This window comes from Furipterus horrens, unplaced genomic scaffold, assembly GCF_987537825.1.
Source record: "Furipterus horrens unplaced genomic scaffold, mFurHor1.1.pri manual_scaffold_9, whole genome shotgun sequence".
Lineage (NCBI taxonomy): Eukaryota > Metazoa > Chordata > Mammalia > Chiroptera > Furipteridae > Furipterus > Furipterus horrens.
Genome location: NW_028327179.1, coordinates 10028735 through 10045129, shown reverse-complemented (window position 1 = coordinate 10045129; position 16395 = coordinate 10028735). Strand labels below are relative to the sequence as shown.

The window sequence follows — 16395 nt, the reverse complement described above, 5'->3', positions numbered from 1 at the left end:
AATGTCCGTCACTGTGGGGGGCTGCTGCAGGACTGTCTTGTTTGAACTGAAGGCTTGTAACTTTATGCACCAAAGTGTTGGCTGGGGCAGGGGATTTGCGCTTTGAAGAATAACTTCTTTTTAACTGGAGGCTTGAAAGCGCTCTTTTATTGTCATAAAATCTACCACTTGGACCATTTTTAATGTACTGGGCAGTGGCATTAAGTATATTCACAGTGTTATGCAACCCCATCCATTTCCAGAACTTCTTTGAAGAATTGGCTCTTCAGTTTTTTGGATTTTTTTTTTTTTAATCCTCACCCAAGGACATTTTATTTTTCCTTGCTTTTAGAGAGAGAAAGGGAGAGAGGGAGGGAAAGAGAGAAACACCAACTGGTTGCCTCCCATACCTGCCAGGACCAGGAATCAAACCCAAACCCTTTTGGTTATGGCACAAAGCTCCACACCAGCCAGGGTGGAAGAATCAGTATTTTTAAAACAGCATCTTTAAAGTGTTGCCATCACATACAACTTTGTACCCCCGACAGTATACAAAAAATTGCAAAAAGCAGAAAAGCGGCTGTCCCTACTGGAACTGGACATTTCTGTAACTCCTAGGTAAACGGGAATGAAAGAGGGCTGTTCTTAGCCCACCGGGCTCTAGAACAATATCCCAAGTATAGGCTTTGTTTCATTTGGTTTCTGTCAAGAGACTGGGTGGGAAAACTAACCCCCACATTCTGAGAAGGGCCTTGGGAGACTGGGTTTTGAGAAAATGGGAGCGTGGTCACCGATCTCCCGGCTCCCTTCCCGCGGGCCTGGCCACCCTCCCCGGGCCCGCCCCCCAGACTCACCTGGCCACTCGCGATGACCGCACGTGCCCACTCGTGGGCCTTGTACAGTTCATGCCGACGGTCTGGTTTCTCCTGGAACCGAGGCTCCTTTTTGGCAGGGTCATCATCCCCGAAACAGGGCGACTGGACTTTGGGGACAAGTTTTACATCATCAACAAAGATGAAAGGCTTGAATACGGACCTGGAGAGAAAGGAGAGGGGCTGCAGCCAGCCTGGGACTTGCTGACACCCAGAAGCTGTCCATTCCTCAGCAAACACTTCCTGAGCCAGTTCACAATGGGTGGGTGGGAGGTGGTGGATGGGTGCATGCAGAAGAGGCACAGGGCATGTTTCAGTAAATATTTTAGTGAAACTGAACTGCCCCTCACAGGCTGCAATTTCCTCTATTCACAGTGAGAAGACCTCTAAACGGACCTGCTTTGCTCTGGGGAGACCCCTGGAGAGGCCCCCTTCAGTTATGCAAAGTAAGGCCAACAAGAAAGGGCGCAATGGTTCCTGCTGAATCAGAACCTGCATGTTAACAAGGACCCCTAGGGACTCCTGAGCCGCTCCCCCCCTCCCCCGCCAGAGGACAGTGACCTGTTAGGTGAGTTCCCTGAGGCCCCCCCATGGGGCTCAGGGTAATTTAATTGAGCATTAAAAGCAGTGAGACCTCTGCGCCCCGGCTGGTACAGTGGGCGGTGCTGGCAAAGGCTGGGTGCCAGGTGCTCAGCTGCGCTCTGCAGGTGACGCAACACACACAGCAGGTGGGGCCCATCCTCAGCCCCCTCGGCTGGGGAGCACAAGGCATGCAGGCCACAGCCATGCGCTCCCCAGGACCTGCCCACCCCAGGACCTGGGGGAGCTACTCTCCCACAGAGGGAACACAGGCTGCCACCTCCTGCAGCCCCCTGAAGACAGAGCAGACCTTTGCCCTTCTACGGACCGTTGCATGGAGGACTGCTGAGCGTGAAAGGAATTCTTGCAAAATTTTCAAGTGTCTAAAGCAATTTTGTACTTGGCATGGCACTCTGCCGTGGGTCGTTTGGTTGATGCTGCGAAAGGGCTGCCTTTTGAGGGTTCATGGAAAGAGGCCAATGGAGAGGGAGGGGAAGTGGGGGGGGGGATGGGGAGAGTTCAGCAGGGAAACGTCAGGAAAAAAAAAGTGCCTGTGGGCCCCTCTGTCCTGTGACCACACAGCTGCTCCCAGCAGGGCCTGCAGCACGCAGGGTCCCTGCCGGAGGACATTTATCTGCAGCCTTCTTGGCCAGCCTGGACCTCTAGTGGGAGGCCGGGCCTGGGGCTGCTGGGGGGTGCCCAGAGCCTGCACAGCTCACACCTTCTCGGCCCCAGGGACTTTGCAGGGCAATCAGGGTCAGGGCCAAGGCCTCCAAGGCTCAGACCTGGCAGGGTTGGGTGAGAGCTCTGCCACCGGTCGGTCCAGGGGACTGCAGAGTCCAACAAGGCTGATGAGGAGACCCCTTGGGGGAGTCCTCCCCTTTCCCACCTGCCCCGGAGCATGGAGGATGCTCACATCTGTGGCAGCACCCCACTACCCCCTGCACTGCGCCTCTCTTCTCTACCCCTCCAAAGCCTGCATGGAATAACAAGGGGAAACTTGTTATTTTATTTCTGAAACCTCAGGGCCTTACTTACTGTGTGTCTGGGAACCGCTCTGAGACACTGGCCCCGTGGGGAGAACCTTAGCACGGCGGGTGAGGCGGGTGAGGCGGGGGGGCCCAGGGCACAGCCTGGCAGCACCACTGGGCTGAGCTGGGACTCAGCGTGGGGGGCTGTGTCCCCTCTCCACCCCTAACCAAATGTGGGCCACCATTTCCCTCCTCTCTCTCTCATCTGGACCAAAATGATCCCAAAGGTCCCTCCCAGCTTCTAAACCGACTGTGTTACAGTGATCCCTCACTTATTGCGGGTATTACGTTCTAGACCCCCCGCAACAGGTGAAAATTCACGAAGTAGGAACCTTACATTTATTTTAGTATTTACTGTCCAGTACCGCAAAATACCGCGATATAGCGAAAAATCCACGATAAATAATTAAATGTAATATTTTTAAAAATCCCGCGATACAGTGAGGCCGTGGTAAGTGAACCACAATATAGAGAGGGACTGCTGTACTTCTCTTTCTAAGTTGTACAGCCTGTGAACTTGTGACTCTGACCCCAGGAAGTTCGTGGTCTTCTGCATCCAATAGATAGGATGACCACACAGTAAAAGATCAAAATATTGCATTTCATGAGACTTCAAACTCACTCCACGCACACTGGAATGTGGAGGTTAGCTTAACATCAGTACAAGTGTCTGGTGGCTTGTCTAAGACTAGAGCTACCATATGTTTATCCCTCCCATCTGTCAGGTTCATTTTTGAATATAAATTATAAATATGATAACGTTCCCGTAATATTCCAAAGCTCTCCAAGGATTTTTTTTCTGAAGTCTATAAGGAAGTCAGCATCCTCGGCCACTAAAAACATGAAGTATAGATTTGCCAAGTGGTTAAAGGAATATTGTTTTAGATTGAGTAGATAAAAATGACTTCAGGTAATAAATTACAATAACACTAATATTTACTTAAAGCAGAACCTGGGAATTATCAATAGTTTAGGCTTTGCATGTGTTCACATATCCAAGAAAGGATAACGAGGACAACTCAGTGGATCCCAAACTTTCTGATGTCTTGTCAGTCCTAATAGGAAACCATATTAAAAATCCAAATAGGTGAGGAGACTCTCTGGCATTTCCCCACACATACACCTCAGGTGGTAGCTTCTTAAATGCCACTTGATTAAATGGAGGCCAATTAATGGCCCAGGGAAAGGAAATGACTTGACCAAGGTCCCATATCCAGCTAGAGGCGAGGCTGAAACTGCCCTCTAGTTCTGAGCAGTGCCCCCCAGTACCTGCCCCAGGGCAGGGCACATTCATCACGCCTGTGGGGCACCCCAGAGCATCCTGGGATGGTGCTGATGCGGAACACAACTCGGAGGGCTCCCGCAGGCTCACTCTGCTGTCCTCAGGGCGGCCCCTCAGACCGACCTTCAGAGAAGTCCCCTCACTGGGGATTCAGCCTGATCACTCAGCCCCTCCGTGGTGTGTTGCGACATGAATACAAGAAGACAGGCGTGAAAGCGGACAATGCTCCCAATGGTGAAGGGCAGCGCCCACGCTCGCCAGTGAGGGGGTTTAAAGGCAGCTGAGCTGCTCTAAAGGGCCCCCGGCGAAGGACGATGGAACAAAGGCGGCATCAGCAACACCAAAGGAAACGATGTCACTAACTGTCAGCTGTCACTGAGACAAATCTAAGGGCCAAGGCATCAAGTCTGAGGCAGGAAGCACCACGTGGGCTTCCAAGTCTGTCTCACGCCTGCAGGATTTTAGCCGTGGGTGGCACTTTGAGCCACAGGCAAGAAACACGTTCTACCTGGAGACATCTTTGCCCTATCTGTCTTTTTCCCCCTAAAATTTTGTGATGGGGGGACTTCTGGCCAAGATGGAGGCTTAGACGGACACGCTAAGTCTCCCTCTACAACTAGAGAGGAATACAACTACTTCAAAACAAAGGATAACTAGAAATTCCAGAAAATAAAACTACACGGAAGCCCAACATATGAAGTTATAAACCAGCGGTGCCATTCGGGCAGGTAAGAGTTAAAGAGGGCAAAGCTGTTTGCGGTCGCACCTGAGACAGCGGGGCGGGGCGGCGAAACCTGCAGCAGTCAAGCCCCCGGCAGTGCGGGACCCCAGCGCTGGGGAGAGCGGCCACCGCATCGCCTTGAACAGTGAGGCCCAGGGGGGCGGGAGGACGGATCCCGGTCTCCTAGCTGAATAACTGTGTGAATCCATTTTGGACCCCCGCCCCCAAAGAAAGAAAGCACCACAGGGCTGCGAAATAGGTCGCAGACAGGCGCCGGTCGCTGACTTGTGACGCCAAACGGCGCCGGTCGCTGGGTCATTACGAGTACACAGGCACTGCCCCCGACAGCCGGCCCAAGAAAACAAAACGCATCTGTCAAAATGTGGCAGACAACTATAGAAATCCCGGTGACACAGCTCACCAGGCAGCAGATAGAGAACCTGACAGATGAACAGATAAGAAACCTGTCAGAGGCTCAGTTCTGGGCCGTTGTTATCAGGTGGCTTACAGAATTCACAAAAGAGCAGGGAAAAGATAAGAAAGAAGCGAAAAACTTTCATAACGAAAGGAACAAAACCGCATACGAGACAGATGGTGAGGAACAAAAATCCAGAGTTCATTTCAACAAACTGGAATATGGAGAAGGAACAAGCAGTCAACCAATGCAGCGAGAGGAAATGGGAAGCAACAATGAGAGGATCAGAAACCTCTGGGACAGCTATAAAAGGCCCAACATAAAAATCATTGGTTTGCCAGAGAATGAGGAAGATGAACTAGAACTTGAAAAATTGAGTGAAAATATAATAAAGGAGAACTTCCCAGAATTGGGGAAGGGAATAGACTTGCAGGTCCAGGAAGCAAGGAGAGTTCCCAAGAGACTGGACCCAGGGAGAACCACTCCAAGACACATTATAATCAAAATGTCAAAAATTAAAGATAAAGAGAGAATCTTAAAAGCAGCAAGAGAGAAGAAAAGAATTATGTACAAAGGGGCCCCAATTAGACTATCAGCTGACTTCTCAAGGGAAACCCTACAGGCAAGAAGGGACTGGCAAGAAATATTCAAAGTAATGAAAATCCAAAACCTACAACCACGAATACTCTATCCAGCGAAATTGTCATTCAGAATAGAAGGACAGAGAAAGTGTTTCCAGGACAAAATAAAACTGAAAGAGTTCATTAGATCCAAACCACTGTTATATGAGATGTTAAAGGGACTGGTTTAAAAAACAGAAGCTAAGGAGATGAAACAAAGGCAAACTAAACAGGCAACGAGAGTGGAAAAGGAACTGTGGGTACGGGAAGCATATTGGGGGGAGGTCAACAGGGAGGGGGAATGGGGAAAGGGAGGGAGATGATATAGGAATTGGGGATCAAGGTAGGAGGGAATGGAATAGACGGAGAGAGGTTGGGAGGAACTGTATGCACAACTAATGGACATAATCTAAAAGGGGGGGACAACTGGAGGGAGGGGGGCCACCGGGTGGAGGGGAGCAGAGGGAAGGGAAATTGGCACAAATGTAATATTTTAATCAATAAAACACATTAAATCTGAAAAAAAATAAAAATAAAAATAAAAAAATAAAATTTTGTGATGGGTGCACCAAGCCAGTGTAAAAAAAATCTGTGGTCCTCTCATTTGTTTCCTCATTTAGAAGGAAAACAAAATCGTCATGAAAATCACTACCATCTTACAGTGCATCCTAATCTTGGAAGTGCCTGCATTCAATTTCCATAGCACCCCATTCACTCATTCACTCAGTCACCCCTTCACTCATTCTTCTATTCATTCAGTGAATACATGTTGAGTGCTGAGTACCAGAAACTATTCCAGGTACTCAGGGTTACAGCAATGAACAAGGCAGGGCAAAAACTTCCGTCCCATTTTGCAGATGAGGTGACTGAGGCTCACAGAAGCTAAGAGCTTTGTCCAAAAGCATGTTCCCAGTGAGTGGCAGATCAAGAGCTAAATCTAAAGCCAAGGTCAGTTTTTTCCCCACTACCTCTCACCATTATATCAATCCTATTGGTTTGTTTATATACACCTTGTCCTACTGCAGAAAACGAAAATGTTTTTTGAGCTTTGGCATTTGGAATTTTAATCTCAGCCAACACTTCCAACTTCAAAGGTGACTTTGTTCTTACTGAAGGTGCAGTAACTCCCCCGGAAGGCTCTTCCGCCAGGCTTGTCCCTGCCCTGGAGGGCCCTGCAGATCCCCTGAGGGGTGTCTGGCCCAGACAGGGGCAGCATACAGGGATGAATATGCTGAATTTAGAGCCAATCTGGAAAGAATCTAGAATAACTAGTTTCTCTCCTCTGTAGGCGCCCCTCCATTCACCTCTGGTCATTCCAGCTTCACTGCGAGTTACTCCCATCACTTAGCCTAAGTCACAGCTGCATGCAGAGCCATCAGTGAAGGGCGGTGAAGGATGTTTCCATTTAGAAGTAGTACTTTTGGGGCATGGGACAACTCAGGGCTGGATCCAGATGCTCTGGGAAGGTTTTGAAAACTCAAAAATGTGGGATAGGAGAGAGGAGGAAGATGGTACTGGAAGAATTTGGATTGAAATTGGGGTGGGGGGATGGCTATTTTGCATCTGGCATATGTCTGTGCAGGCTCTGTCTGCACAGCTATGGTGTCTGAGGCCCATAATGTCATCTCCAATCATGAAAAGTGCCGCTTGTCCCTAACATCTGAATTAAACATATGAGACAGTCTCAGCTGATCCAACGTAGCCTCTCAAGTTTGGTGCACTGGGAGAAGGAAACCACACACACAGACACACACACACACACACGCATGCACACACCATGTCCCTTGTACCTCCCCAGCTCTTTGCCAATAAGTTAAAGTACATCAAATGCCCTATATTCTTAGAACTGTTTTCCTATTTTATGTTTCACAGGCTGAGGTACACAGCCCAATGCTATTAGGGAAATAGGTTGGAAAATAATCTTCTAATATTTAAAATGGAAAATGCTTAAGTTCTCTCCCCTTCTTGGGTTATCCACCCTGTATGTTGAGTAAGTGTGTTTTCCCAGAGTCCTGGTTCAATGGTGTCTGCCAATTTCTGCGGTGTAAACACGCCCCCTGTGGCCCATTCCAGGCTACCGATGTGACATCACCGAGCACAGAGTCGGGAAAGATGCCCATAATCAGCTCTCACTGGCTCCAGTGCACTGCAGGACTCTGAATTTTACAGTCTCCAGATGCAAAGGGACCTCTCTACCCTCTCCCTCTCCGATTCTTCACATCAGTGAAGCTGAAACAAGCACTGGCTTCCAACTGGGAAGTGGCCTCCAAAGGCGAGAACCCGTGCACAGAAGCCAATCAGCATCACTACAGAGATGACGGGGCACCCGCCGATGCAACAAAATATGATAAGATGCAATTTACCTCTCTGACAAATTAATCCAAGGCCTTTTGCATCTCCCTCTAGCTCCTGAACTTCAACTTTTGCACCTCCTTTTGACTCTCAAATTTACATAGTATCTGGTACTTGCTAGGAGGTGGGGGAGGAAAATAAGGGAGGGAAGGAAAGAGAAAAGAGAATGTGAGGAAATTGTTTCAAGAAAAGGATCTATAATAGATACAGCGAGCAGAGGGCGGAGACGTGCCGGAGCAGACCGGACAATGGTCAGATCACGTCCTTTCGTTTCCAGCATTACCTGGGAGGGACCAACCAAGCAGTCTTGCTCTTTGATCATAAGCTTCTGCAAGTGCACTGCTCTGACATTATTTCCTCAAAGCACTTCTCATGTTTTAAGCATGAACAGAAGCCAACGAGAATGTCCCTCATTTTACTACCGAAAAACCCAAGAGTCAGTAGTTATGCTTCCTGCTAACAAAATACAAAACGTTGAACATGGCCAATTACAGAGAAATATTGAAATGTTGACCGGGAAAATAATCTATGCCAGCTGTGCAGTCACAGCAGGAAACAGATCATTCAACCACAGCAGATAAAGATGAATGCTGTCCAGAGAGCTCTTCCTCATCTTTAAGGCCTTTCTAATTAGCGTTGCCCATGAATAATTTGCCTTTTAAGGTTACTCGACATTTTAGATTTTAAATATCTGAAGGTTATTTCCCAAACTGTTTCTCTAATTGTATGAGGCCACGTCCTTCAGCCTAAGAAAGAACGTCCTTTAACTTACTGTCCTGAGATCACAAAGACCTGTCTTCTAAGCCCCGGAAGAGCAGGTGTCTGACACCAGGAGATGGGGCGCTGCTGCAGCCGTCCTTCATTCAGATCAGCCCACTTCTTCGCAGGCTGCTGTTCCCTAAAGAACAAGGTCCGATACCTTGGCAGAGTATTCCAGATGCCTCCACTGCCCACGCGGACCCCCGCAGGCCAGCAGCGTGTGTTCGGAAAGAGGCTGATGAGTCACCAGCACGCGGAGACAAGCTTTCGTGCCTCCAAGTGTTTGCACGTGCTGTTTCTCCTACCCAGAATGTCTTTCCTGGTTTTTGTCCCTAACTAACTCCTACTCTTCTGACAATGCCCAGCACTCAAGTGTTTCTTCCTCTGGAAAGAGTTCTTCTTGGTCATCTCCTTTGTGCCACCTCTTACCTTGTACACATGTGGTCTCCAGCACCCAAAAAGACTTGGATATGGTACACTGCAGGTGCTTAGTAAGTACTAATTAAATCAATAAATGAGTGAATGAAAAACTAAGAATAGCTTATACCACACTTAATAGTCAGGTCCTGCTAGAAGTATCTACTGATATTGGCAATCATTTAAAATATGAGGCCCACACCTGAAACTAACAGAAAAATAATATTGAATGTAAACTGTAATAAAATAAAATAAAGAGAGCCAACCAGCACATAAGAGTAGGGACTAGTATCATCCCCATTGTACAGTATAGAAACGCAAGATTAAAGATGTTAAATCACTGATCCAGCTACTGAGAGACTGAGGTAGAATTCAAAATCCTGGCAGTTTATTCTAGAGGCTGCATTCGTAACCACTGGGCAATACTTCTGCTGAAGTTCATGGGCAGAAAGCACCCCCTTAAAATACAGCGTCTAAAATATGGGCCAGTGCACTTGAAGTCACTTCCGTCTGCTTTGCCACTGGATCACTCAGTCCTCTAACTCATAGGCAGTGGTCATTTTGATAAGTCTTGGGCATTCCTGTAATCTCTCTATCTCATTGTGTCTTGTTTGGCTTTGCATCCCTCACATACATCACAATGCCTGGCCCATGACAGATACTCAATATGCGTTTGCTGAATTTAAAACAACTGGATTCCATGATTATGATGAACGCTATGTGACTAAAGCCAAGAACACCCCTTAATCTGAGCTCTCTGTGCTGCACTGGCCCCACTGGGGCCGACTAAGCAATACGACTTGACTGTACAAAAGCCAGTGCAGGAACCTAGTGTACACTTGTTGGATGAGCTTCCAGGGAGAGCACGTGCTTTCTGCTTACATGACTGCGTCTCAAGACAAACCTGGAAGGGTCGGGGGTCCCAGTGAAATAGTGGATGCACGGTGAGCTTCTGCTCTGAGGCAGGACGGACACTGCACTGGCTGTGGTGAGGAAAGACTCTGAGTCTGTACAGACGCCGCTGGCTTTGTCCCGTAAGATGTCAATCATAGTCTGCACTGTGATGCTTTCTGTAAAGAGACAGAGGTCAGGGGAGATGTAACTGTGGCAGGCTGCTGACCAAAAGCCATTCTTTCCTTTTCCTTTTTTCTGTAATAGAATTCCCGAGATTATAGCTGGGAACATAACTGCCTAACTACAGACTGCATTTCCAGCTTCCCTGGTGGCTAGATGTGGCCATGGGACAAATCCTGACCAATGGGAGACGAGTGGAAATGATGTGTATAACTTCCTTGTCACATCCATTAAAAGGGATGCTTGCCCTTCACTGTCCTTTCCTCCCTTCGTGCTGGCTGGCAGGTGGCAGCAGATGGAAGTCGTGTGTTGAGCAGGGTAACCTACCAGCCCTGGGCTATCCAAGTACATCTAGACTATACCGTGGGAGAGAAATATACTTCCATTTCTTTAAGCCATATTATTTCCGCATCTCTTTGCTCCAGCACTTAGCAATACGCCAACCAGCACAGTTAACACCAGAGAATGACACCCTAAGAAGGTATATGCCACCCCCTCACAGTCCACCAAGCAAGCTTGCCCACACACCCTTGCTGGTTGGAATCTTTACTGTGTCTAGAGAATGGCCTCTCTGCAGTGGAAAGTGTGCACAGAGAGGTATGTAGAACAGTCAGTCATTATAGCTCTGGGTTTGAACTGTAGATAAATAGATAAATAAATCCTTGATTCCAGTTCTACTTTCTCTCCCCCTGGTTAGAAGTCATTAAAACACGGTTCTTTCCAACTGTGTTCACAAAGATGGAGTCAAAGCATCACCCAGGGAGAAGGTACCTTCAAGTTCACTAGCACAACTCACGTCCTCTTTGTAAATTTTTATTTACATGTCACTTCTAAAACTATTAACAATCAGTCCTTGATTTCTTCCGCTACCCAGGATTCTAGTTTCATCCTTGTCTTATACAGGAGTTTATTGATTTGAATCGGGATCCAATAAGTTGATATTGTCTCTCAAAACTTTTAATCTCTTCCTCTCAGTAATCCCACTTACATTTTATTTGTTGGACCACCACTCCTGCACAGTTTCTTGGTCTGAACATGGTAGCTAGCATCTCCATGGCATTACTTAATATGCTTCCCATCCGCTGTACTTACTGAAAACTAGTAGCTAGCCCTGGATGTTTTGGCAGGGCAACTTCATAATGGTATTACATCCTTTCATCAAGCTAATTTTTTAAATTAAAAGTTTGAGGGGTTCTTTTTAGAGTTCCCATTTTAAATATTTATAGATACTTGTGTACCCTCCTGCCTAGAATATATTCATTAAGTTCTACAGTAAAAGTCTTAAAACGTTCTTCTAGATTAAGGGTCAGCAAACTTTTTCTGAAAGAACCATGTAAATATTTTAGGCTTATGGGCCATACAACCTCTGTCGTAACTTACCTGTTGCAACTGCTCACCTCTGCCCCCGGAGCACAGAAGCAGCCATAGACAAGTGGGTGTGGCTGTTCCAATAAAGTTTTAGTTACAAAACAGATGGCTGATGAAGGGTCACAGTTTACTAACCCCTCTTGTAAATGGTCAAAGGCTTGACTTAACGAAGCACATGTATCACTAGCAAATATAAACTGTGGCCATTGAGGCTTATTCGGAAGGGTTTCCACTCTGGCACAAAAGCAACAAGCTATCCAGTCGCTATATTTACCCAAACAATTCAGTGGAAGACAGAGGGCTCACGAAGAAAATTCAATTCAACAGTTAACTGAATAGATGTTCACGGAACAAAGGACTATAACAGGCATCAAAAGGGAGCCTAAGATGAGCAAAAGGCAACGTTCCGGCCCCCAAGGCCCAGCAGGCTAATGGGAGGAGAAAATGAGGGAGAAGATAAGTCAAATATGCAAACGTTGAGGTGGAAGCACGGTTGCAACAAGTATCGGAACGACGTTCGTGTTCAAAGGAGAAGTAGCAGCAGGAAACGTCTGTGGATGAGAAAGCATCCTGTACGAATAGATGCAGTTGTCATCTTGCCTGAACATCAGGAACTTGAGCACAAGCTGGTCTCTACATACAAGGTTGAGTCTCTACTCCTCCTCTTTGCTCAGCCTCCTAAGTTCAGACCACCCTCTAAGATAGCGGCACAACAAAGGGTATGAGAGGGAGACTCGTCAGGGGTGAACTCACCTTCTTGCTTTTCTAAGCTGTCTTTGCCTGCACAGCAGTGTCGATGGTCATCAGCTGGAGAAAACACTTCGGAAAAATTGAACTCGTCCTCCCCCGTCCACCAGCCTTGACTCCGAGCATAACTCCTGAGCTCAGGATGCTCTGCGTCAATCTTCGTGGTGAGTGAAAGCTGATTGCAAATGCACTTGACTCCCTCTGCGGAGAGCGCAAAACCCCGTTAGTTGGAAATAAACTTATAAAAAGGTCATCAAAAAATAAATAAATAAATAAGATCTTGAACAATATATAGTAAGTGTAGCTAACTAAGTAAGTGCAGCACCAGAAATGCCTGCTTTCTGAATACACTCCACCTTGAAGAGTGAGGGTAGGGGACCGATTCTCCTGTGTGCTGGGAGGCTTGCTGTGGCTTTTCCAGAGCCTGAGCGAGGACACCCCAGCCTTCAAGCCTCAAAATGATGTCCAGATCACTCATAGCTCAAAACATTTATTCCTAGTTGCTGCTTCTTCCAGAGAGCACGCTGATCTTCTAAATTTTTGGAGGATGAAGGAGAGAGAGGGTGCCCACACTCCAAGCTACAATGAAGCCGTTACCACCTGAACACAGGTATCTCTGCCCCACTGATGTACTCTTCCAAAGGGAGAACTCCTGGTTGATGTCCTTTTAGAGGACACCATAAGTGTAACATTATTTTTATAATGAAAATAAAAATAGCTTTGGCCTAAATAAGCTATTTTTTTCAGTTGTTTTAAAAGACTTTATTTATTTTTAGAGAGAAGGGAAGGGAAGGAGAAAAACATCAATTGGTTGCCTCTTGCACACCCCCAACTGGGGACCTGGCCTACAATCCAGGCATGTGCCCTGACTGGGAATCAAACCAGTGACCTTTCCGTTCACAGTATGGTGCTCAATCCACTGAGCCACACCAGCCAGTAATTTTGACATTACTCACACTAAGATATTTTTTAAGTCTTGTGAATAGCTCCACAGATGTTATTTTCCTAAACAGTGTGATTTATAATAGACATTTGCTTTCAAGAATTTTAGTATTGGAGGGCCAGAGTTCATTAAATCCTTCTGCAATCAAACTACTGCTGAGATAAGAAGACATGAAATCAATGAATCCAGGAATGGCTGCGTTTTTTTGTTTTGTTTTTAAGATTTTAGTTATTTCTTTTTAGGGAGAGGGGAAGGGGAAGAGAAAGAGAGAGAGAGAGAAACATCCATGTGAGAGAGAAGCATGGATCATTTGCGTCTCTCACCCACGCCTGACCAAGAACCGAGCTGACAACCCAGGCATGTGCCCTGATGGGGAATTGAACTGGTCTCCTTTTGATTTGCTGAATGATGACCAACCAACTGAGCCACACCAGCAAGGGCTGGGGTTCTTTTCATCTAATTATTTAGTGAAAAACAACATTCATTTTGATGAGATGGGTTTTTAAGCTGTATTTTGAAGTGAGGCTAAGCTTTTGAAATGCAGTTATAGATCAAAAAGTTTTACATCCTATTTCAGAGCAATATGATTGCTTTTTCAGCATGAACCAATAGCCTTCTTGATGGAACCATCTGAGAGCAGGACTTCGTCTTAGGAGAGTTTTTCTTAAGGAGGCTTGGAGACCTGGCAGGCCATAGCAGCTGTATTAGTTCTGTACCCACTGTGGAAGTAGGGCACGCAGGCACCCATGGGTGTATGAGGGGCACCGTGGGTGGAGACAGATGCTGAGATTGCTCCGAGGTGCCATTCTGCACCTGGGGAGAGTGAGAAGGAACCGCCCCTCCTCCAGGCAGACACGGCCTTTGCGCAGCTTAGTGAAGGAGCCACGGCTAGGTCTCCCTGCCCCCGTGGGGCAGCCTTTCCAGGATACAGCATGCCGGTTGTCCACAGCAACCCTGATCCCTGGACTGACTCAAGCCACAGAAAGCAACAGCCTTGATTCCCAACTATTGCAAATGGACCTTCTGCTTCTGACTCAGCTGAGATTTGGTTTCAGTCACCCCTCGGGCAGAGATGGCAAAGGCGCTTCATCCCGAACATCATTTCTCAGGAACTGGTAGACTTCCTGGTACATTCATTCAGTCGAGGAAAATACACGGGCCAAGTAGAGGTTCAACAGGCAAAGAGTCCTGGGATCTCCTAGCCATGTCTGCCACGGGCACAGGATGGGAGGGTGCTATGTATTCCTCATCCCGTCCTAAGGAATATAAGAGGGGCTTCACTGGCCAATCCCTCCTGAAAACTCGTTGGTCCCCTTGAAAGCCCTTTAACCCCCGCTGGGGTTCCATCCAGTCTGGAACATGAGGGTGCTGAGCAATGATGCAAGCCATCCATGCCCATCCTACCACCTCCCTCCTTGAACGGTCTCAGAACAAGATGCTGCAGGGAGCACCGAGCAGTGCTTCCCCGGGCAGTAAATCCTTGTGGGTGGAGCCCCTAGTCCTCTGCTGTTCTAGACCTTCTGTCTCACAGAGACCCAGGCCTGCTGGCCCAGAGGAAGTCACTGGTCGTCACACAAACCCAAATTCTTCCCTTAGAGGAAGAGTCCAAGCCCAAAGATCAACAGGCCTGGGGCAATCGGGGGCAGCTCCCTGTTGTAGTAACTCACTGACCTATCATGAATGGAATGGGGAAAAAAATCACCATTCCCTGGGCTGGTGAACATGAGATTGGACCATGTGAACTGCCCAGAAAGCAAACAGAAAATAGGGAATGGCAGCATCCCTTCACTCCAGGCCCCGAGGACTCCAGGGTCCTCTCTAGAAGCAGAAGCCCAGAGAGGGGAGGCAGCACGGGAGGGTCCGCAGCAGCAGCAGCAGGACCCCCGTGGGCCCAGCAGCTTCCGCTGCAGCCTTTGCTGCCCAGGGAGCTCTTGGCCAGCAGCACCCACTCACCTGTGATCTTCTCAGCAGCCCAGTACTTCCCCACGGTCTCGAGCACCCAGGCCTCCTCACGATCCACAATCAGATAAGCGCTCTGGAAGCTGTGGCAGGAGCCGGCGTCTTCATAATAGTTCCCACCTTGGCCGTGCTCTTCCAACAAGGCAACAATGACATCGAAGGCTTCTTGAGCTGTTGACGCTCTTTCCAAACCAAGCCTGAAGGAAGGAAACCAGAGGCACACCTCCATCATTTCGTACCATGTGATCCTTACCACAGTAACCAAAGACTGGGAACCCCGGGCCGAGGTATGGAATGTGCCGACGTGTGTATGTTAGCTACGCAGTCCAACATGCAAACAAACGAACAGCACACTTACGCATTAGGTTCAAAGTCATGGGAGTGTTTTCTGTCATTGGGCAGCCCCCGGGCACACAGACAGAAGGGTCAGGACCCCAGGGGCTCAGCAGCCTCCCTCCTCTTTCCCAGCTCTGTCTCCCAACAAGCTGCTCCAGCCCTTAGCAAGACCCCTTTTGTTAGCTCATTCTCCCTTCTGCCTCTGGGCAAAAGGGAATCTTCGCCCGTCCAGCCATGTTCTCTGTTATTCTACACCAGGCATTTTGGTTAGCACTGAAGTGTCCAATGGCCAGCTGTTGTCTTCGGGTGAATATAGCTGACTCAGAGATCTCAGGAGGAATGGGCTGTTGGTTAGGACATGATCAATAGCAATTCCTTCTACATCTCTCCTCCTGCCTAACAGCCTGCCTCTACTGGGGTGGCTTCTAGCTTCCATGATCAAAAAGTGCATATTTCTTCTGAAGTGAAACAGCAATCTCCTCGCAGCCCTTCCAATGAACAGACCCCTTAAAGAGGGTGCAGATCTTGCCCTCCATGTGACCTTGGGCAAGTTACACAATATATCTGAACTTCAGTTGGACATCACCTATAAAATAAGTACCTGTATCATTGGGTTGCTAGGGGGATGGGTTTTAGGAGATAAGGAATGTGAAACCGTATAGCACAAGTGCCCAGGACCAACTAAGTGATGAGTAAGTTTTGGGAGGTGACACACCAAGGCAGGTGTGTCAAGAAAAGTAAAATGACTGAGAAATAAAGGAACCCAGCTTCTAGTTCTGGTTCTGACACCCACTGGCAGTATGATCTTAAGTAACACAGCCTTTCTGAACCTCGATTTTCACATCTGTTAGGTAGAAACAGTATGACTTCCCTCTCGGGCTGACTTGAAAGAGAATGGTCCATGTTAATTACTCAGTAAAGGTCCATTTACTCATCTCTTC

The 16395-nt window shown here is 47.7% G+C and overlaps 1 protein-coding gene across 1 annotated transcript in view; it reads right to left on the bottom strand.

Moving 5' to 3' along the window:
- The window catches only part of SCRN1 (secernin 1), a 50824-nt gene that overhangs the window by 4519 nt on the left and 29910 nt on the right, over nucleotides 1-16395 (bottom strand). The window contains exons 4-7 of the mRNA XM_090287062.1: nucleotides 15113-15315; nucleotides 12223-12417; nucleotides 9932-10097; nucleotides 834-1014 (exon numbers count right to left, since the gene is read on the bottom strand). Coding sequence (XP_090143188.1) covers nucleotides 834-1014; nucleotides 9932-10097; nucleotides 12223-12417; nucleotides 15113-15315 — 745 coding nt within the window. The remainder of the gene's footprint in view (nucleotides 1-833; nucleotides 1015-9931; nucleotides 10098-12222; nucleotides 12418-15112; nucleotides 15316-16395) is intronic.